Here is a 22,270-nt window from a genome sequence, read left to right as displayed (position 1 = left end):
CGATACGTAGGATCGCGATACGATGGATCGCGGTACGATGGATCGCGGTACGATGGATCGCGATACGATGGATCGCGATACGATCGCGATACGCGATCGCGATGGAGCGCGGTACGATGGATCGCGATACGAAGGATCGCGATACGAAGGATCGCGATACGAAGGATCGCGATACGATGGATCGCGATACGATGGATCGCGGTACGATGGATCGCGATACGATGGATCGCGATACGATGGATCGCGGTACGATGGAGCGCGATACGATGGATCGCGATACGAAGGATCGCGATACGATGGATCGCGATACGATGGATCGCGATACGATGGATCGCGATACGATGGATCGCGATACGATGGATCGCGATACGATGGATCGCGATACGATGGATCGCGATACGATGGATCGCGATACGATGGATCGCGATACGATGGATCGCGATACGATGGATCGCGATACGATGGATCGCGGTACGATGGATCGCCATACGAAGGATCGCGATACGATGGATCGCGATACGATGGATCGCGGTACGATGGAGCGCGGTACGATGGATCGCCATACGAAGGATCGCGATACGATGGATCGCGATACGATGGATCGCGGTACGATGGATCGCGATACGATGGATCGCGATACGATGGATCGCGATACGATGGATCGCGATACGATGGATCGCGATACGATGGATCGCGATACGTAGGATCGCGATACGTAGGATCGCGATACGATGGATCGCGGTACGATGGATCGCGATACGAAGGATCGCGATACGAAGGATCGCGATCGATGCGATGGATCGCGATACGATGGATCGCGATACGAAGGATCGCGATACGAAGGATCGCGATACGATGGATCGCGGTACGATGGATCGCCATACGAAGGATCGCGATACGAAGGATCGCGATACGATGGATCGCGATACGATGGATCGCGATACGATGGATCGCGATACGATGGATCGCGGTACGATGGATCGCGATACGATGGATCGCGATACGATGGATCGCGATACGATGGATCGCGATACGATGGATCGCGATACGATGGATCGCGATACGATGGATCGCGATACGATGGATCGCGATACGAAGGATCGCGATACGATGGATCGCGGTACGATGGAGCGCCATACGAAGGATCGCGATACGAAGGATCGCGATACGATGGATCGCGGTACGATGGAGCGCGGTACGAAGGATCGCGATGCGATGGAGCGCGGTACGAAGTATCGCCATACGAAGGATCGCGATACGATGGATCGCGATACGATGGATCGCGATACGATGGATTGCGGTACGATGGATTGCGGTACGATGGAGCGCGGTACGAAGGATCGCGATGCGATGGAGCGCGGTACGATGGATCGCCATACGAAGTATCGCCATACGAAGGATCGCGATACGATGGATCGCGATACGATGGATCGCGATACGATGGATTGCGGTACGATGGATTGCGGTACGAAGGATCGCGATACGATGGAGCGCGGTACGATGGATCGCCATACGAAGGATCGCGATACGAAGGATCGCGATACGATGGATCGCCATACATCATACGCTTAGGATCGGCGAGGCAGAACGCTGCCATGTGTTCTCACGGACTCCGTGTCCGTCTCTCGTCGCTCGGAGAGCCCGAGCGGCAGCGTGAGGCTCTGGGAGCGTGAAGGTGAGAGATTTGTTGACCGCAGGGGGAAAACAAACCGGCCGAGCTTCCTCTCCTCCGCTCCTTCTGTTTATCCTGGCAGCGACGCCCCGACGCGACGCTCGCTCCGAGCCGCTGTTCTCCAGGAGAGCTGGGGGGGGGCGGGGGGGCAGCGCCAGGGTAACCACATGACCTCAGTGCTATGTGGCGCACTAATAATCACTCGATGGAGACGGAGAGAAGGATAAAGAGAGACCAGAGAAGGACAATAATGTGACCATTCTTTTAACATCTATTTTGCCATTAATTTACTTTTTTTAAATTCATTTTTGTGAGTCGGGAACAAAACGAAGATGAACCGGACGCTACAAAAAATCCTCTGCAACTATTTTAATAGTGGATTGAACATTTTGTTAGCAAGTCATGTTTAAGGCAAAAAGGCCACGCATTGTCTGATCTGCTGCTTTTCTTCGTCTTAGAGGATAGAAAACTAAATATATTTTGGTTTTGGACTGATTCCAAATATTTTTTACGGGGCTTCAGCAAATTTTAATCTGCATTTTTACTATTTTTTTAAATTTAACAGACAAAACGATTAATTCAAGGAGAAATGAAAGAAAATAGTTATGAGTTGCAACCAAAATCATTTCAAGATGTGGCTTTATGCTTTTTTACATGCTCGAAGAATGTTTTGAGCATCAAAGAAACACACACACACACACACAGACAGAACATACACATAGACATAGAGCTTTGCATGTCAATTCAATGCTGCTGTGTCAACTATCTGTATCTCATCCAGACTGATGCTTCTCACCGATGTGAATGTTAATGGATGACGCAATAAGCCCAGTTAGTGACGGCGTATTAGTTTGACTCACTGAACAGTTTGGTCCCTTGCCTCGGCCCTTGGTTTCCACTTGTTGAGCTACCTGCAAAAGAGAAGAAAAAACAAAAGGTGAACTTGACGGAGGGGATTTCTTGTTCTTAATTTACTGAAACTTAAGTATCGGTGAACGACCGTTTGCATCAGTTTCCTGCGAAACATGTGTCCCCATAAGTCTCTTTTCTTTCACGAATTGAAAGGTGACCTTTCTTTTAAACTAATAAATCCTCAATTTGACACGTCAATAAGAGAATTAATTCATTTTATTTTCAATAAAGAAGCTGTGAAACTGCATGCTGAAGGGAATACGTTGTTGAAGGAGGACAAGACAAGACAGATTCCCCCAGCTGGCCTGAGGGTCATACCGGGGTCGTGACCCCAGCCTGTGACCCCCATCAACCCACTCAACCCTCGGCCCCTCTTGCTCTCACCCTCCTTGCTGACGCCCAGGCAGCCTTTCAGCTCCTGCAGGGAAATGGCTCTGTCCTTATTCAGGTCGCAGTAGTCGGTGAACTTGCGGGCGCATTTCTTGGGCTTGGCTTTCTTCTTCAGGTACCTCTTGAACGGCTTGAGTTCCTTCTTGTTGATGTCGTGGTTGCCGTTGTTGTCCAGCTGGGCGAAGTACCATTGCACCACCCGCTCCTCTAACGTGTGACTGGGATCAGGCTCCACAAACCTGGGTAGGATTGGAGTATTAAAATGAAATAGAAATCCCATTTAACAATCATACCTGCAAACTTTTCACCGTTTTGAAATCAATCAGACTCAAGGAAAAGTCCTTGAGTCTGTTCCTGTTGGTTCATGAATGACTTTAACCGTATTATATCTAATGACAATGTATATTTGTTATTACTAGAGCGGAGGACCTTTTGTTCTTAAACTGTTTATTATCATTTTTTAAATTTGTGGTCAGAACAATAAAATGACCGTAGTTCTAGTTCTAAAAGCTTTGAGGCTTTATCAAACAATGTGGATGTGGCGTGGTGACAACAACAAAAAAGTCACCTGCACCCCCCCCCCCCCTTGTCAACTTTGTCACCCCTCATGAGTTTGCAGGTGTGAACAATATTCATATAAAGCAACATATGCACGCAAAAGATGTATTAAAATAACTGACACGTTGAATTTGCACACGAGATGATGAACCTTAACCCAGTGTGTGACACACGGCTGTCTGATGTGACTGAGAGGATTGGTCCATTTGGTTGATTTCTAAGGAAATCAAAAAGTCTTTTGTGTAATGTTAATCTGGATACCTCAGGCAGAAAGTGATAGCGTATTTTATTACAACACAGGACTGTGTATTATGTAATCCAGGTTACAGAATACACAAGCTTTCATCCCCAATGCCCTCCGGGCCCGTCGGTGTCTAAAGTTCCAACGTTGACGGAAAGCGAGCTCGACCCAGCGTGTCGGTGTCCGCGTCGAGATCGGTTTATATCAGAGATCAAATATTAGTGTTCAATTCAGAAAGGGATCATTTGAGGACAAACCAGAAGAGGAGGAAGTTTCCCATGACAGATCTGCCGTGAGGTATCCCGATCAGATTCAGTATAGACGGGTACAAATAGTGACACTACTTACCTCCCACCACCGGAGGGGGCCGGTGAGTTTATGGCTTGCACCATGTCTGTGGTGAGGGCATCTAACAAGCTTGTGATGAATTCCACTTTCTTCCCCTCTGGGCAGCCTGGCACAAATCAAAAGACAAAGAATACACAAAATTTACCCTCCGAGTCATTTGAGTCGTTACGGTACAGCGAGGCTCAAGAGGCTAAACGCCTCGACACCAGAGCGGCGGGAACGCGTCGCGCGGTTCAAACAAAGCGCTGCAAACCGTCTCCCGTCCCGATGGCACGGCAGGCGCGTCTGGCCGCTCGCGTTTCACGGTTGCGGCCGAGACGGCGGAGGCCGGACGCGGAGTCAGAGCTCCGAGAGGCCGAGGCCGGAGGCGAGAGGCGGAACAGAAGTGTGCGGCGGCGCAGACCTGTTAACTTTTATGACACAATTTCTGAACACCTCCTTTTTTTTAATTGCCCAGATGTATCGCCTTTTTAAAAGCAGCTAAACCAGCGCAAATGTTCCCCTCCTAATTGTGTCTGTTAAAGGAAGACTTCAAACACAGCTGCAGTCAACTAATCTTCTCATTCTCCGTCTTTTGGCTCCAGCTTTTCTCAGCCGATCCCCTCCTCTCCTCCCCTCCTCCTCTCCCCCTCCTCCTCTCCTCCTCCTCTCCTCATCTCCCTCCTCCTCCTCCTCCTCGTCTCATCTCCCCTCCTCCTCCTCTCTCCTCGTCTCATCTCCCCTCCTCCTCCTCTCTCTTCCTCCTCCTCTACCCTCCTCCTCCTGCTCCTCTCTCTTCCTCCTCCTCTCCCCTCCTCCTCCTCCTCTCTCTTCCTCCTCCTCCGCCCTCCTCCTCCTCTCCCTCCTCATCCCCCTTCTCCTCCTCCTCTCCTCCCCTCCTCTCCCCTCCCCTCCTCTCCTCTCCTCCCTGCTCCCTGCAGAGCGTTCGTGGCCTCCTCTCCTCCACTCCTCTCCTCTCCCCTCCTCTCCTCCCTGCTCCCTGCAGAGCGTTCGTGGCCTCCTCTCCTCCTCCCCTCCTCTCTTCCCCTCCTCTCCCCCTCCCCTCCCTGCAGAGCGTTCGTGGCCTCCTCTCCTCCTCTCCTCCTCCTCTCCTCTCCTCTCCTCCTCCCCTCCCTGCAGAGCGTTCGTCCTCGTCCTCCGCTCTCTGCTCGTGTGTTTTCCTTGGTGCCGGCTCAGTTCTGTGGGAGGTGGTCCGCTGACGCCAGGTGAATCTAATTATCATTCCCGGGGCGCGCGGCGAGCTCTGAGACGCTCCGCCTCGATCCCGGCTGTTAAATTCAGGGCGTTATGGTCGCGTTGTTTGCCGTCTTTGTGGCAAGGTGTCAAGGTGGCCTCTTAGATTTGAGCTTTAAACACCAAAGCAAGGTCATCGCTTTTTTTTTTTTTTACCACTCAAACAAAGGTGAAATACAGTTTAACTTTGGCTCATCGTCACAGGTTGTATATGTGGTGTAAGCACGGAGATTATTCTGAATTATCTTTAACGCCCGCAAGAGTTCCAACTTTCCATTTCACAGGACCCAAAGCAAATGTAGAGAAATATACAGAAGTCCGATGATGATGATGATGATGATGTATGTTTGTGCTGTTCTATCACACCGATCACTCAGCCAATCACAACACACGGCGGTCAGGTTGTCAGCTGTTTGCATTCGGTGTCTGTAAGTCCAAAAGCACATCTACGTCCCCGTGGCGTCGCCGCTCCACGGAGGCAGGAAGTGACCCCTTTATGGATCGATCGGCTCTTGATTGACGGACACGTTCTCACATCCTCGCCTTTGGTCTCGGGAGGAAAAAAAAGCTCTTATCTGAAGTATTGTTGCTTGGTTTTGGTTTAGAACATCTCTCTACAGTACATAAAGAAATCCCTCCGCTCAGCGCCCCCTCCCCCACCTCGCACCTTCCATAAAACACGCCGCACATCTGCCGCGCAGTCAGGAGTCGAGCTTGACTCTGTAAACTCACCAGATGGGGGGAATTAAACCAGAGTTACAATGCAACCTTAAATAATGGGGAAACACGGGTGCAGCTGGAGCGAGCGAGCAGCGCGGCACAGAGAACAAATTCCCACGTCTGCGATGCGATCGATCGATGTTTCATCTCAATGGATTTCTGAAGATGCACGAAAAGAGATGCACGAAATATTACACTACCGTTCAAAAGTTTGGGGTCACTTAGAAATGTCTTTATTTTTCAAAGAAAAGCACTGTTTTTTCAATAAAGATAACATTAATCAAAAATACACACTATACATTGTTAATGTGGTAAATGACTATTCTAGGTGGAAACGTCTGGTTTCTAATGAAATATCTCCAGAGGTGTATAGAGGCCCATTTCCATCAACTATCACTCCAGTGTTCTAATGGTACATTGTGTTTGATAATCGCCTTAGAAGACTAATGTCTGATTAGAAAACCCTTGTGCAATTATGTTAGCACAGCTGAAAACAGTTATGCTGGTGATATAAGCTATACAACTGGCCTTCCTTTGAGCTTGAAGTTTGAAGAACAAAATTAATACTTCAAATATTAATCATTATTTCTAACCTTGTCAATGTCTTGACTATGTGTTCTATTCAATTTTCAATTCATTTGATAAATAAAAGTGAGTTTTCATGGAAGCCACGAAATTGTCTGGATGACTTTTGAACGGTAGTGTATATACAGAAGAAAACAAGTGTTCTAAGTGGGTTGAAGGGGGATGATTCTCCGCTGTCAGCCGCTCTAATTCACTAACTCGCTCCCTGAAACAGTCGCAGTGGCGTCGGCTCCGGAGCCGAGGCGTGCGGGGGTAGAGCGTTGGCAGCTCTGCGCCGCTCTTCGTTGCATTTGGAAGACGTTTACGCTCCGGCGGCTTCAGCCAAAGTCGTAATCCGAGATTTACGATTCACGTTTGCCAAACATGTCAACAAGTTCACGGATTTTGGGCACGGTAAAAGCCCGGCAGCGAGAGCCAGAACCGAGGAGCTGCTTTTGTCTACCATTGTTTAGAGAGAAGAAAAAAAAACTTCTAAGAACGTCTTGGCAGCCGCAGCTCGAGAGGACGACGGCTCCGCAAACGCAGTAATGTCTTTACTGGGCTTCTTCCGAGGTCTTGTTATCGTTAATGTTTGTCAAGGACGGCTCGTGGATACCTACGCTTCATCTGGTTAAAAATAAAGCCAATCAAATGAATCCAAGAACGACAAAATGTAAAATGTAAGTAGCTGCACGGCGTGTGAATGCAACGACAACAACAACAACAACAACCTGTCAGGTCTCGGCCTTGGAAGGATCTTCCACGTCTGAGAGGCGAGTTCGCGCGACGCCGTCGCACTCCGGCGTCTGGTACCTGTTACACAGAGAGGAGAGCACAGCGGGGACAAGGCTGCATGAGACAGAAGAAGGGACGAATAAACCCGTCTCAGCGATGTGTGCGGACAGCAGAAGCAGCAGAGAGGGAGACGTCAAACATTTTCAAAGAGAAGGAAAGAGACTCAAACATAACGACGTGTGTTCCCTTCCAGGAGACGTTGCACTGACGCGGGACAAACGTCTTGTCCGTCCTCGTTATGAAAGCGCGGGCTTCACGGCGCGGATCTGTCCTCATTCATGCTGCTCTGGCTCCAGAAAACTACTGGGCTGTTTAATCGGTGCATTCACTGTTTATCTGCAAATAAGTATTGACGCCGATTAGCCTCTCTAAATTCGACTCGACGGGCGTCGTTTCAGAGCCAGGACAAACCGCTCGGCATGAAGCGTCGCATGACTCGTTTTCTCCTGGCCGTGGTATCGGCGGTTCTTGAGACATGCGGGATGGAAAATGGAGCATGTGTCTCATTTGCCTTTTCATTTTTATTTATTTTATTTTTTTCAAAGTAAAAGCACGTTTTTTTAACTTTTTGTTTTTTTGTTTTTCAAGTCTGCAGAGCCACTGATCCAAGAAGGGATGTCTGGTGCATGAGTATGCACATCGCTGTCCAGGGGAAAGACATTCGGAAGAGTGACATAAGGTCTAGACCCAAAAAAAGAATACGACGTTATTTTGTGAAGAAATAATCGCCCCAAGGGTGTCATTCAATATCTCTGAATTTGGTCTGCGTAAGTGATTTATTTTAGTTTTTTTTGGCGGCTGTCAGTAATAAATTAAATTATTACGTGTATTTATTGATATAAAACTAAACCTGCCTCGTCCTGTGTTTAAACTATAAGGCCCCCGACCAACCCTCTGACAGTCCTGTGAATCCTCTGGATGAGAGAGAATGATGACGACTCTTCTGGAACAAAAGCGGCTCATCGATCTCCACGCCGACCGTTTGTCTAACGTCTAATCTCCTTTACGTTGCAGATACAGTTCACGAAAGCTTTTTAAACAACCAAAACATGAGCAATGGGTATCGTTTATTCAACATTGCCTCTTCTGACCTACAGCTCTTGCACAAACTTCACTGCGCCCCCCCCCCCCCACCCCCCTATTTCCTTAAAAGCAATATAAACAGCAGCAACGGCACTGAAAACAAACGCTGAGTGTTTATGCTCTATTTTGCCAAGTGAGCAGAAGCGACTTGCATCAACCGCTGATGGATAATTCCTTAAGAACTTTACGGTCTTAACAATTAAAAACACATTTCGGCCGTTAGCTCTTGGGATTGCGGCGTTGGTCGGCCCACCACTTTCATCAAGACTGAAATATGTAACAACGAGGTGATGGCTTGCTACGCACTTTGATCCAGGTATCCATGATGCCGAGAGGATGAATCCTAGTTACTTTGGTTATTCCTTGACCTTTCAGGGAATAACCAATACCGGAAGGTCAAATCTTCGTCCATATCACCATCTTAATATCTATCCAATGAGCTGGCACCAGATTGTCAGACATTCCCGGTTCCCACTGGATGAATCCTAGTTCTAATCCTACTTTGGTGAATCATGGACTTTTACTCTGGCGCCACCGAGAGATTCACAATTGTGGAATGTTTCTTAAGTGGATTGACGTTCAATTTGTCCTCATAGTTGGATCCCTTAACCCGATCATCAGGTATCAAAACTAATAACATTCCCATCAACCTCGGCTGTAATTTGTGTTTAGTTCACAACGTATTAGCTAGGCTGACCAGACGTCCTCTTTTCCCCGGTCATGTCCTCTTTTTGAGACCTAAAAAATGTGTCCGGCAGGGATTCCAAAAACGTCGGGATTTTGCTTCGTCGGATATTTGTGTTTCTCCGGGTCTTTCACAAACTAGTTATTACCCCTTACAAGTTTTGGAAATGGCATCTCCCTTACGTTCCACCTTCTTGCGTGAGCTCTGACGGTAGAGAGAACAGTCATTGGTCGACCGATCTCAGGGTTGCCAGATACACGATAATTATCCTCCAAATACGATCATTTTGAGCCTTTGGTACGATACTTCACCGTTTCCAATCTGGCAACACGGAGCACCTTGCCGCCTCCGCTAGTTGCATTGTTTACAGCACATGACATCTTTTTTATTTGTTATCATTATTGCTTCAATATATGGACAAGACGCATTTAAGAAGTGCTGGACTAAATGCCACAAAAAAGGTTTGTTTTACATTTGCACTTTGCAGTTTTGTTAAAGTTCAATAAATAGATGTTCATATAGTCATTTGTGTCATTTCATTTGTGACATTTGTATGCATTCACATGGTCATGGTGCGACGAAGAGTCCTCTTTTTCACAAACTCAAATCTGGTCACCCTATATTAGGAGCATCTTAGCATTCTGATGTTAGCGATTAATTCACAGACTTAAAACAAGAGGCTCCTTAAAACAAACTACTTCACGTACTGTATGTAGTAATATTTGGTCTCCTTCAGATTCTTCTCACGCGTGATATTACCTGGTGGATGTCCCAGGAATGGGCCGTCCCGTGTCCACCAGAACACACCAGCAGTAGCCTGTGGACTGGTGGCACTGGACCGCTTTGTAAAGGCCTCCGGAGTCGCAGTCGGGGATGAAAATGGCCTCGCGAGGATTCTGCCGAGCCTCGTCCAGTGCACTCTGTCGCTCCTGGTCACAAGAGGGAACTTTCTCTAAAACCATGAGAAACACACTCAATACCACAATCGGGAAAAACAGAAAACACTCAAACAGATGAGGCAGATGCTGCAAGCACCCGGGTGTCAACGATTCTATTTGCACCCAACTCGGGCGCACAAAAGATACTGTATTCATAGATGTGTATGTGGCCTATTGTTGGCTATGTATGTTTAATATAAACCGAACCGGGTAGTTTTGTTGGCAAAACCTTATAATAGAGTAGACAATAAAACAATTAACAATAAATAAGCTCGATTCTAAAACCTGCACAAAGCATTTACAGTGGTATGCGTCCATGTGTTGTACTCGGTGTGAGTCAATATTTGGAGTCCAACATAGCAATTTCTGATTGGCCAGCTACTCTATGCCTGTATCACTCTTTAGGGCTTCCTATTGGCCGATGATGCCGCTGACTGTCAGTCCCCATTCACCACAGTGTTGAACAATGGGTACTGCGGTGTGAGGGGTCGTTCGAGCATGAGCTGTAATTATAGTTTTTGGGAATACTGTATAACATTTCACAAACAAAAAAGATCAGGGTCCTCTTACTAGATTTTTTGTAGCTCGGTTAAAAAAAATATAACTATACGTGACAGAAATGCCATGTTGACAACTTAACCGTCTCTGTGACTAAGTGGGAACCTGGTGTTACACCAGAAAGGCTGTGTAAGAGCCAAATGCATGATTACCTTCGCATTGAAAATGCGGAAGGTTATGTTTTGATCGGCATTTATTTATTTATTTGTATGCGTGTTACTCGCATAACTCAAAAAGTATTAAACCGAATCGCATGAAATTTGGTGGGATGATTGGTTATTATCCGGGGACCATTTGATTAGATTTTGGGATCGATTGGGTCAAAGGTCAATGTGAAGGTCATGAAAAGGTCAACATATTCTTTTTACCATAGCACGGCTAATTTCTATTCAATTGGCATGCAACTAATGCCAAAATGTTCATAATTCAATGCCCAATCTTGTGATATGCGAAGGTATGCGCTCTACCGAGTGCTCATTCTAGTTTCATTTGTTATAATAATTTAGTTTAAAAAGGTAACTGAAGATAAATCTTTTTCATTATGATTTGAAAGAATGTTTAGGTTAACATATATAATTTAGTATTGTATTTAAAAGCTGAATAACTTGTCAGAATGTAAGCTTCCAATGAGATGACGTCACGTCAGTATAACACCTGCGTGTTGGACCGTCGTCCAGATTTGAGCTCAGAGATGTTGGACATCGTTTTTTTGACCGTGTGAACATGTAACTCTACGTTTTCTCGTAAACATTTGTTATGGAAGAACTACTTGTCTCACTCGCGTGTCAATAAATAGTTCCTAAGACTGAACTCAAAATTGTAGTACAGAAGACCCAGAACTATACATAGTGCCACTACAGGCTGCTATCGACAGGCTATATCGCATATATTATATTATATAGTATTAGTATTAGTATTTAGTTTTTAGTATTTAGTTTTGTGTTTTATAATTATTTTTATTGATGCTCTGATGTGCACCGCTGCTGTGATTTTTGAAATTTCCCCACTGTGGGACGAATAAAGGTATATATCATATCATATATCATATCATATCTTATCATATCATATATCACGTACACAGCGACAGGTTTCACCGATCCCGCCATAAAACCTCGACGAGACTTTCCCTCGGCTCTCGTCGGGAAGTCGTTTCCCGCGATCCGCCGTAGCGATCTGTCCAACGGCCTCTCGGCCCTCCGGAGATCCCGCCGCGCTGTATTTACGTTCACATCCATTTGGCGCGTCGCTCGCTCTTGAGCCGAGAAACAACAGAGCGGCGCGATGAAGCTGTTACCGCGGCGATGAAGTGCGCTTTCACCGCTCCCGATCCAATCTTCAGTGGGCAATTGGGCACTGACTCAAGTGACGACACGTCGGGAGTCTTTTTTAGGCTTTTACAGAAGTTTTAGTTTCACCGAAAGCAAATTCAGAAAGTTGAACATCCATCCGTCCGTTATCCAAACCGCTGGTGCTTCTTTAGGGTCGCAGCTTCATTTTAAGAGTTGGCGTGGACCCAGAGCACTCTCAAATTAATATGCACTGAATATTTGCACTAGTTTAGCTACCTCAGATAGTTGACGTTCATATCTCTATTTTTTTATTCACAATGAAGTTACATTTCAGAGCGGCATCGAGAGCCTTGTGACTCCTGAGAGCAGAATAGGAATCCAAGCCGAAGCAGCAGGTTGTTGTTCTGTTTGTTCTGCACTGAGCGATGAATCTACACGTTTATTTTTAAATAGTGAGTTGGAGAAGAGATTCTCTAGTTGTATTTCACAAAACGTGACCTACAAATGTTGAACAATTTGTAATGCTCATGGTAATGTTAATAAGGATGAAGATGATGATGATGGTGTGTGTGTGTGTGTTTCCTGAGCACGGCTGCCAACGCGGAGCTCAACGTGTGCCGACACCGAAGACGTTTTTCTCCTGTGAAGACTCACACTCAAGTGTTCTTAGCGCTGTGGCTCTGGCCCTCGCCAAGGTTCCTTCACATCCAAATTATTTAGCAGTGTTTATTATACAGAGGTTACGCTGGCGCCAGACGCTCGGAATCCCAAAGGAAAATTGTTTTCATACATATAAATGGAAAGTGGCTGGACACTGGCAATGCAACCCTCTCAGTTTTTGGCGTGGAGTCGAAATCGAATCGACGACTTCGTCGCCCGCCTTTTGGATTTCTGTTTCTGTTTCTTTCTTAATTTAATTTCTCTTCCCTTGGCAGGAAGCAAATGATTAGAAGCACAGCAAAACAACAACAGGAACCCACACAAGTGGACGTCAGGAACTGTTTGCTGGTTGTTGTGGTCATTTCTTCTTCTTCTTCAAGGCAAACTGATAATAGACAAAAGATGAACATCTGCTGGGGCTTTGAGATCAGACTCGTTCTATTTCAAGTCTTTCAGTTTGGCCCTCGTCCCCCAGACTCCAAACCAAAGTGAAACCAGTTTAAAATCTTCTTTTTCTAATTCCTATTTGTCTGTCTTTACGATACGCGTTTGTCTCTCATCCCTTCATGTTCCTTTTATTTATCTCTAAGCATCTCTCTATCCTAATACCTCCCACTCTGGACCCACCCCCAACGGGTGCTCTCTCCTCTTCACTTCACTCCAATGGCTTTCAGCTGTGGGCTAATCGCTGCAACGTTGTCCCGTCGCGAGCCCTCTCTGCAGTCAAAACAGTGGAAGCAGAAGTAATAGGGGACCTCTTGAGAGTCGGCATGGAGGTGCATGTGTGTTCGTGACCTCGAGGGAAACAGAACAAGCTACGATGGAGAGTTCACTCGTAAAACGATTACCTCGTTTTCAGCACGACCGTCTAACTTCCCGACGCGTCGCGGTCGTCGCTTATCGCGCTTCAAAATAAAACGGTTAAAGCTGCCTTAAACTACACATGCAAATAGGATTAGAATCGAGATTTTTTTTAACTCCCCTTTCAAGAGCAGATTTGCTTGATTTTCATCCAAAATCAAGCTCTCGGTTGATGTGATCGGACTGATTTTTAGTTTTTCTTTTCTCCGCCTCGCCACCAGGGGGCTGAATTTTAGCGGTTAGCGAGATTCTGGCTCTTCCCACACTTGTAATAAATGAGCTGCCCGACGGAGCGCTTCCCCCCGCTTAGAGCAGTGAAACAACAGCGTGTCAAAGTCTGGCAACCCAGCAAATCCTTTTGAAAAATGAGCTTTGCGTCGCTTTGCCCAAGCAAACACGTTTCACTAACACCATCTCTGCATCGCGCGAAATCATAATGATGGGCTCTCCAGAAATCCAGTCAATGAATAAGGGAGTTTATGTGCACAGAGAGGGGGGGGGGGTCTGCTTTCTCAGTACTTTTTAGTGTGCAGTAGTTTTCCAGTGTGCAGGGGGAGAAATATATTAAAAATATACTAAGTATTGAGGATTTGTTGCACCAAAACTTTTGCAGAAGGTCAAAAGGGTCACCGGAAGGTTTTGGGACGAGAATGCAAAGAGAGTCCTTGGTGAAGGGGAGCAGGCGGGAAACGACAGAATCAATTATATTCTTAATATTTTTATGTTATCTTATTTTTGTCGCTACTGGACTAATGACCACTTCCATAAATAACAACAAAGATAATGTACAAGAACATCCCGACCCTCGAGTTGTGGTTCTTTACCTCCAAGCTCTGAAACACACGTGAATCTCCTTTTGATACTGTTAGGTTGTAATAGTTTATTTTGATAACATCTGCAGAGGTCTTATGTTTTAAATTAATACATATAGAAAGATATTATAATAGAAAATATTAGGGAGAATATTGATATTGTTATTAATGTATTATGAAGCATAGGGGTAATGTTTACTCTATGCAAATGTAAATGGCAAGAATGAATGTATGTTGCATGAGAGTGACTGTATGTTAGTATTATAGACTGACGAGGCCGGTTGAATTCCGTGAAGTGACTTACAATAACACGGACTTCTATTGTGAAAGTGACTTTAATGCGGACAATAACAAGACAGGACTCTTATTGTGAAAATACTTGTTTAGCGACTTGACCGGAAGTGACGTTTTGACCGGGGCCAGTGACATTGAGTATAAAACTCCGTGGATTAGAGAAATCGAGGCTCTTCCACAGGTATTCTCGACACCGGAAGGAGGGCGGAGGAGCCGATGAAGATCACGATCGTGAGCCTTGAATGTTTGTTTTACCCTTCCTGCCATTAAATGTTGAGAACTTAATTCACGCGCGTCCGGAAGCCTGTTTTCCATCATTTGCGAAGTGCCCAGTTTCAGAACTACTTTACAATACACACATCCAGAATCACACACGCTGTATGCAATCACATACAGATGCAGACGCACACATCATGTCTCTCTCCGGCGTGTCGACACAACCCCCTCGATCATTCTAAAGACCCGTATTACAATCGGCCGTATGCGTACCCTCTGGTGTGGTGGGGAGATACATTTGCATCGTTATAAAACGTGCAGACGGGATGGATACGTGTTTTCAAACCGTTCACACGTGCAGAGGCTCATAAACACGACGTTTGGCCACGATTAATCTTATCTTAACATTTTGCTGCCGGGGCGACGGCGTCCCAGAATCCCTTGAACCTCTTCTGCTCGTGCTTAAACCCCGGTCTATAAAACAACGGCACGAATAAATAAAACATCAGTCGACAGAACCGCTAACCGGCGCGTCCGTCCGCTCGCCGACTCGCCACGGGAGCTTGAGCGGCGTTCCCAGAGGGCCGTAAACACGCCGAGGCGTAAATGAAAAAAGGGGCGGGGCCGAGCGAAACAAACGACGCCGAAGGAAAGGAAACGAGGAACACAACGCCGGCACCACAGCGGCGTCCTCAAACTGGGAATGATTTACATTCCGTCTGAAACCAGTGGCTTTGAAGTGGAGTTGATCCTTTATTCTACTTCACGGGGCCGATAACGGCGTCGTGTAAACAGAGTCAGGGTCATCGCATGTTCAGGACGTGACCCCTCTCTGGCTTCCCACGCGCAAAAACTGCCACTTGTGTTTCGGCAATCTACTGCGTCGATAGTGACTCGACGCCCTGTTGTTCTCAACTGTTTTCAATTGTTATTGAAGATTCATAACGAGGGCGAATTCATGCGTACGGATGAGTTTCTTTGTCTCACCTTGCTTTCTGGAAGCGGAGCTGTTCTGCTTGTTCTCTTTATAAACCAGCTGTTTGATCCACAGCGTCGGAGCCGTTATCTCTGCAACGAAGGGAACACGGAGCACAGATCAATAACTTCGTCGCAGAATTCACCACAGCGAAGCTTTTCTTTAGCCTCGATTTTAAAGCGTTGCCCACAGAGCCGACGTTTAAATTGCCGTCAAGATCCCAGCGTTTCCAAAAATATCACGTGTCATCTGGAATATTCCAACAGCTGGAGTTTTACATTTCATATAATTGCGCATTCTTCGGAGACGAATAATGCAATCTGGACACGGCCGCCGCTTCCCGGAGGCGTCGGAAAAACAATCCGAGGTTCAACGGGGTTTAAAGCGCGCGGGGAGAGAAACCCGGTGTGCCGCGTCGCCGTGACGACGTCCAGCAACCTGGGCACCGTGTTACAGGTGGAGGAGGAATATCGGGAGGCGTACCGTCTCCCTCGGGGGGGACGGGAGTCTCCGTGGTGGGCGTCGGCCTGGAGCCGTCATCTGGGTTGAGGGTGAGAAAGAAACGGAAGGAGACTACCATTATTGAGGTTAATACGATCTACTCTCCAGAACTGTTGAATGGTTTGGATTTGCACATGGCCCGGCCAAGACAGACAGAGAGAGGGAGAGAGAGGGAGAGAGAGGGAGAGAGAGACAGAGAGGGAGAGAGAGACAGAGAGAGAGAGAATCACACACGTTGCTCCACATCTCTCAAACACACATCAATCAACTTCTCGCACCAACATGATCAGGCAGCACACTTCCTCACTCACACAAACACACACACACACATACACATGCATACACATACACACACACACTTGAGGAGACCATCCTCCCACATAAGTGCATCGCAGGTGTCGCTCACTCAACTAATCCAAACAGGCGAACGGGCCTCTGAACAGCTGAAGGAGTGAGAAGACGAGTGAACTTCTTCCTCTAAATGAGACGATGCAGATGTCGAGTCTGTCGTCCGATTTGGTTGTTTGGCCACATCATAATAATGTATGCTAACCCCGTATTGTATAAACACGTAGTCTTTTTAACTATTTTTGACTATTCTTCACAGTTAAACTGAATGTTTTCTTCCTTCTTTTTTTTTTATTCTTGCAATGGGAGTGCTGCATATTTACGCTATTAAACACAATCACGCCAGCAGCGTGACGAGAGGCAGAGCATCTGGGGAACTTTGGGGAAAAGGCCGCGCTCGTTACTGTAACTTTTTTCTTTCGCCGTCCAATCACAGCGAAGGAGGGGCCGGCCGAAAGCGACAAAGAAACCCACCGTCACCGCGAAGGAGGAGAACTGAACACGTCTACCCTCTCTCCGCCACAGCAAGTCCTCTCACCTTTGTCATTTAACATGCAGCAATACATCTAATAATAGCAACGCAATTAAGCCTTTTTAAATTGCACTAAAGCAGTGGTCCCCAAACTAAGGCCCGCGGACCGGATACGCCCCGCCTCCACATTTGGCCCGGCCCCCTGAACAATACCAGAGACGCATTAGGATTTTTTTTTCAGTCTGGCCACGCAAATCCTAGACTTTTTTCTGTGAAGAACACAGAGAGGGGGATTTGGTTATTATTTATTTTATAAATAGTGTTATTTATTTCCTGACTTTTTTTTCTGTGAACATCCCGGAAAGGGTTATTATTAATATTTGGTTGTGTGGCTTTCTGGAAAACAATAAATGTTTATATTTAGGCACCCCCGCGATCGTCACATTTTTTCTGTTACAAACTGACCCCCATCAGAGAAGGGACAAGTGATGTGGCCCTCCCCAAGTTTGGGGACCCCTGCACTAAAGTATAAACGTATATATAATGAAATATTATTAAATGTGTGATAGTTGCTACTGTATCTTTCCATCCCAGCATCATTCATTCATGTGTGGTGTTTGGCACTCACACAATGAATGAAAACTATGTATATTGACTTTTGCAATCAGACTAAAACTAAATAATGTTTGATTAAAAAAATGAACCCAAACATTACATTTTACCGTGTCCTATTTCAGAAATCGCTAAGTTGTCGTGGAGCGTGCTGTGAATTCAGCGACCTAGAATACTCACCCATGTGCAGTGTCGGAGCATCTGGAAAATTCCTTCGGAAATAATACGATCAAAAGCAAACCACAGAGAACCACAGTCACACACTAGAGTCCTTAAATCAGATGGCTGACACACGAGAGGTCAAACGGACCTGATCTGGTCAAACTGTGAACAATAGAATACAGCGGTTACTGCGTTGGGTCAAACACTGGTCAGAAATAAGCACCTGTTATTGGTTTGATTCCATTTTGACTTCCTAAAATATCCCACGTGGGTCACGCTGATGATGGAGACTGAGCTGCGTGTTTACACAGATTCTCTAACTTGCAGTATTTGTCATTTACTTTGTCCTTTATGAAACAACCTGCGGCTGTGAAAACCACTGAAGGGCTTAATAATAGACAAACCCATCTCTTCTGGCTATAACACATCATTTGCATAAGTTTTCACTTGAGTTTTATGATATTGATCGAATTACTTTGATGAATCCATAAGAAAAATATAGAACTACAGTCATTCTTTATCTCATTTTCATAATTTACAGTTTCAGCAACAGATCCAAGAAGAAGAAAGACATAAAAGGTGTTTGACACGTGCGGTACTGTCGGCATCATGCTTACACGCTAAAAGAAAATAATGCTATTATTTAACAAAGGTCAATGTCAAGGTCATGAAAAGATCAAAATCTTATTTTTACCATAGCACGGTCAATTTGTATCCAATTGGCATGCAACTAATGCCAAAATGTTCATAATTCAATGCCCAATCTTGTGATATGTGAAGGTATGTACTCTACCGAGTGCCCGTTCTAGTTAACTATGTAGTATTTAGCTTTAACCCTCGTGTCTTTAGGATTAATTTGACCCCATTCAATGTTTAATGTCGGTGTTCTTTCGGTAGTCAACAAACAAACATAAAGTGCCTCACACTTAAACTTGGAAAACAATATTAATTCTAATAATTTTATGGAGGTTTTAATTGCTGGCGTCAAATTGAACCCAAAGGGTAAAATATGTTAGTAAATATAAAGGTAACAGGAGGGTGAACCATTGAATCGGGTCAAAATGACCCTAAGGCGACAGGAGGGTTAAAGAACATTTACAACCCCTCACGGACCTTTCCGCTCTGCGCAAATACGAACTGTGCGCGGATCGGGCGGAACCGAACCGGGTCAGAAGATGTTCTGAGCCTCTTCCGTCTCTGTCGCACTAAAGGAAGCTCTCACACTCATGCGCACGCAAACTCACAGCGGATCGCAACTCACCTTTTCTACCAGAGTTCGGTGGCCCGGGCGGTCTGTCGGTTACCGACCCTGGAAAGAAGGGAGGAAAAACACGGCACGTTCAAAGAAAAGACAGCAGCGGCAGCTCCGGTGGAACGTTTAAAGAATTAGATTCCACCTATTTTAGAAACAAAAAAGAAATGCTTCACATGAAGCCCCTTCTAAGAGCTCGAGTCACTGCATTGTTACCTTCGCATTGAAAATGCGGAAGGTTATGTTTTGATCGCCGTGTATATATTTGTATGCGTGTTTGCGTGTTATTCGCATAACTCAAAAAGTATTAAACCGAATCGCATGAAATTTGGTGGGATGATTGGTTATTATCCGGGGACCATTTGATTAGATTTTGGGATCGATCGGGTCAAAGGTCAAGGACATGAAAAGGTCCAAATTGTCTTGGATCGCATGCAATTTGGTGGGATGATTGGTTATTATCTGGGGACCATTTGATTATATTTTGGGATTTATCGGGTCAAAGGTCAAGGTCATGAAAGGTCAAAATCTTCTTTTTACCATAGCGCGGTCAATTTGTATCCAATTGGCATGCAACTAATGCCAAAATGTTCATAATTCAATGCCCAATCTTGTGATATGCGAAGGTATGCGCTCTACCGAGTGCCCGTTCTAGTTATCTTATGATTTCAAATTGAACTAAAACATTTGACCAAACTCACGGACATCTTGACTTGGTTAGCCGACGTTTTGACGATCACATTCTGTTAGTACTTGACAGCAGGCACATGTCGAATCATTCGGCCCGTTGCGTTATTTTAATGCACACCTGTGTGAGCTGCACCAGCTGTTCAGTTAAGGAAGTACATTTGAAAAAAATCATTCCGATTTGGCGCATGCAAGTAGGCGTGCATGCGGGGATGCACACAACATGAGACGTTTTGAGTGAAGGCGACTGGAAGGAAGTGTACTACCTGACAATCCACTTGTCCCAGCATGAGTTCCCATAAATTCACGGAAGTTTCCTGCAAATGTATGTGAGATGATTGATTTGGGTCAGAGTGTACACCTGAGCGTGGCAGTGGAGGTTATTCGTTGGGCGTGTACGACTGTAGCAGCTTGTATACAGATTCAGGGTGGACTCTACTGTGCTTCTGGTCCCAGTGTCATACATACCTTTGCAAGAAACAATGAAGATATTGGATCTTATGCAGGACAGAAAGGAGGTAGAGACATCGTTGTTCCTTAAACCACATTTCAAATTGTTTCTTCTATCGAGTGCTGATTGTAAAAACGCCGCTGGTGTCGATTTCTCAGAAGTTAATCTTCATTTCCTCTTTTTTGTTGTTTTTAAAAACACATTATCACTGCACATGATTACTCTGCAGATGTAATAGATGTTTTCCATTTTTCGCTTGAAACATTACTGAAGCGATAAATGTCCAAAATAGTTGCCAATTTTCCAACGAAAAGGGCCAGAGAGAGTTACATTCACGGACCAAAACGATTTCATGTTATTACGATCGCCGCCATCAGCGGACTAATTTCCAGTAAATCCTCAAGGAGCGTTGCCAAATAGTTTAAATCGGGTCCCAACTGTTGTTTTTCAACCATCTTTACAGAGGGGACCTGTGAGGGAAAGAAGAGCTGTAGAATCCTACAGGGACGAAGCCATCATCTCAGCTTTGTCTGAAGCTCAATCAGCTGGCCGGTCGTCAGACGGGACAGAAACACGATGTGAGAGCCTTCTGTTCGCTTAGCGACAGAAACCGCTAATAGCCGTCATGAAGCCTCCACTTCAAGCTATCTGTGGACACACAGAGCTGGAACAGCTGTGCCTCCTCCAGGATATTTTGAAACACTAGAAAATGTTCTTTTTTTTCTCCTTTTTTTAAAATCCACGACCATGTCATGAACACGTCTGGCTTTTTTCACCGAGTAGCCATCAGGGTCCTGTTGTGCACAGAAGTGTTGCTCTAGACGCACACTTAATCGTTTCAGCCCACGCTCTGCTTAACACGGTCCAAGATGACTAAATGAAAAAAGCTGTGTGTGTGTATGTTTAGAAAAAAAGAGTGTATGAATGGACCGTGCTCCATTTGTGAACTTTACTAATTATATTGAAAAGCTGGCATCTCGGCAGGTGCCGACGGAAACCGTGCAGGTGAATAGTGGCTTAAGTGGTGGAATGCAGAGAGAGAGAGAGAGAGAACAAGGCAGAGAGAGAGAGAGCTGATGAGCAGCACCACATGCTCTCGTGGCGGTGCAATCCAAATTTTGGCAAAGACCCCTGGGTATTATCCTCTGAGGGAAAATAATGGTGATTATCATAAATTGTTCCCATCCAGGATGAGTGTTCAGAGCGCCGCTCTCTCCTCCTCCGGCCTGCTGAGAGCAGTTAGACGAGGGGGAGGGGAGAGGAGGAGGAGGGGGGGGGTGTATGGCTATTAGCCTTCTGGTTGACCTTGCACCTGCTCTTATGCCACATGACATGTAATACACATGCGCCCAACAGTCTGGCAAGACAGACCCTCTTCGACCGTAACGCCCGGAGGCCCAGACGTACGTCAACGCAGACACTCTGAATCTTTTTGTTTTGATAAGCAACCGAAGCTTCTGAGTTAAAACTATTATATATATTTTTTTATTGTGACGAAAAAAAAATAACCTGAGGGACTTGGCTTCGAGGCGCTCCCGGCTCCGAGACGGTCACCATTGAGACGTCTGAAAAACGCTCGTGACGCTGCCTCCCGGCCCTCGTAAAGAGCTGTCGGGAAACATCCAACCCTTCTGCGGGAGCTTGAGTCACGCAACCTGTTCGACATTACGAGAGCTGAGCTGCGCAAATAACTCTAATCGCCAGCGTGCGCAGTGCCAAGGCGGCACGGCTGCAGTCGTGAAGACGAGATTCTCAGGAGAAACGTTTCATCCGCAGGTTCGCCGGGCTCGTTTCCCCCCCCCTCCCCCCTCATCCCCCAGTACCTGAACACACCGGGGTCCTGTTATGCACGGAGGAGCCGCTCACCGGCTTGCCGTCGCCGGTGACGCACCAGCAGTAGCCGGTCAGAGTGTGGCACTGGACCTGCAGACGCAAAGAGAATCGATCACACACCCGACGGCTTCGCGATGCGTACGCGGC

At 46.1% G+C, this 22,270-nt stretch overlaps 1 protein-coding gene across 1 annotated transcript in view; it reads right to left on the bottom strand.

The window, feature by feature from the left end:
* Positions 1-22,270, bottom strand: part of smoc1 (SPARC related modular calcium binding 1) — a 50,383-nt gene that overhangs the window by 5,341 nt on the left and 22,772 nt on the right. The window contains 10 exon segments of the mRNA XM_056427239.1: positions 2,533-2,583; positions 2,969-3,213; positions 4,122-4,227; positions 7,370-7,393; positions 7,396-7,451; positions 9,961-10,153; positions 15,817-15,897; positions 16,289-16,345; positions 19,162-19,209; positions 22,114-22,213. Of these exon segments, the coding sequence (XP_056283214.1) occupies positions 2,533-2,583; positions 2,969-3,213; positions 4,122-4,227; positions 7,370-7,393; positions 7,396-7,451; positions 9,961-10,153; positions 15,817-15,897; positions 16,289-16,345; positions 19,162-19,209; positions 22,114-22,213 (961 nt within the window).

This window comes from Pseudoliparis swirei, chromosome 11 (assembly GCF_029220125.1).
Source record: "Pseudoliparis swirei isolate HS2019 ecotype Mariana Trench chromosome 11, NWPU_hadal_v1, whole genome shotgun sequence".
In the NCBI taxonomy this organism is placed as follows: Eukaryota; Metazoa; Chordata; class Actinopteri; order Perciformes; family Liparidae; genus Pseudoliparis; species Pseudoliparis swirei.
This window is presented reverse-complemented; position numbering and strand designations above follow the sequence as displayed.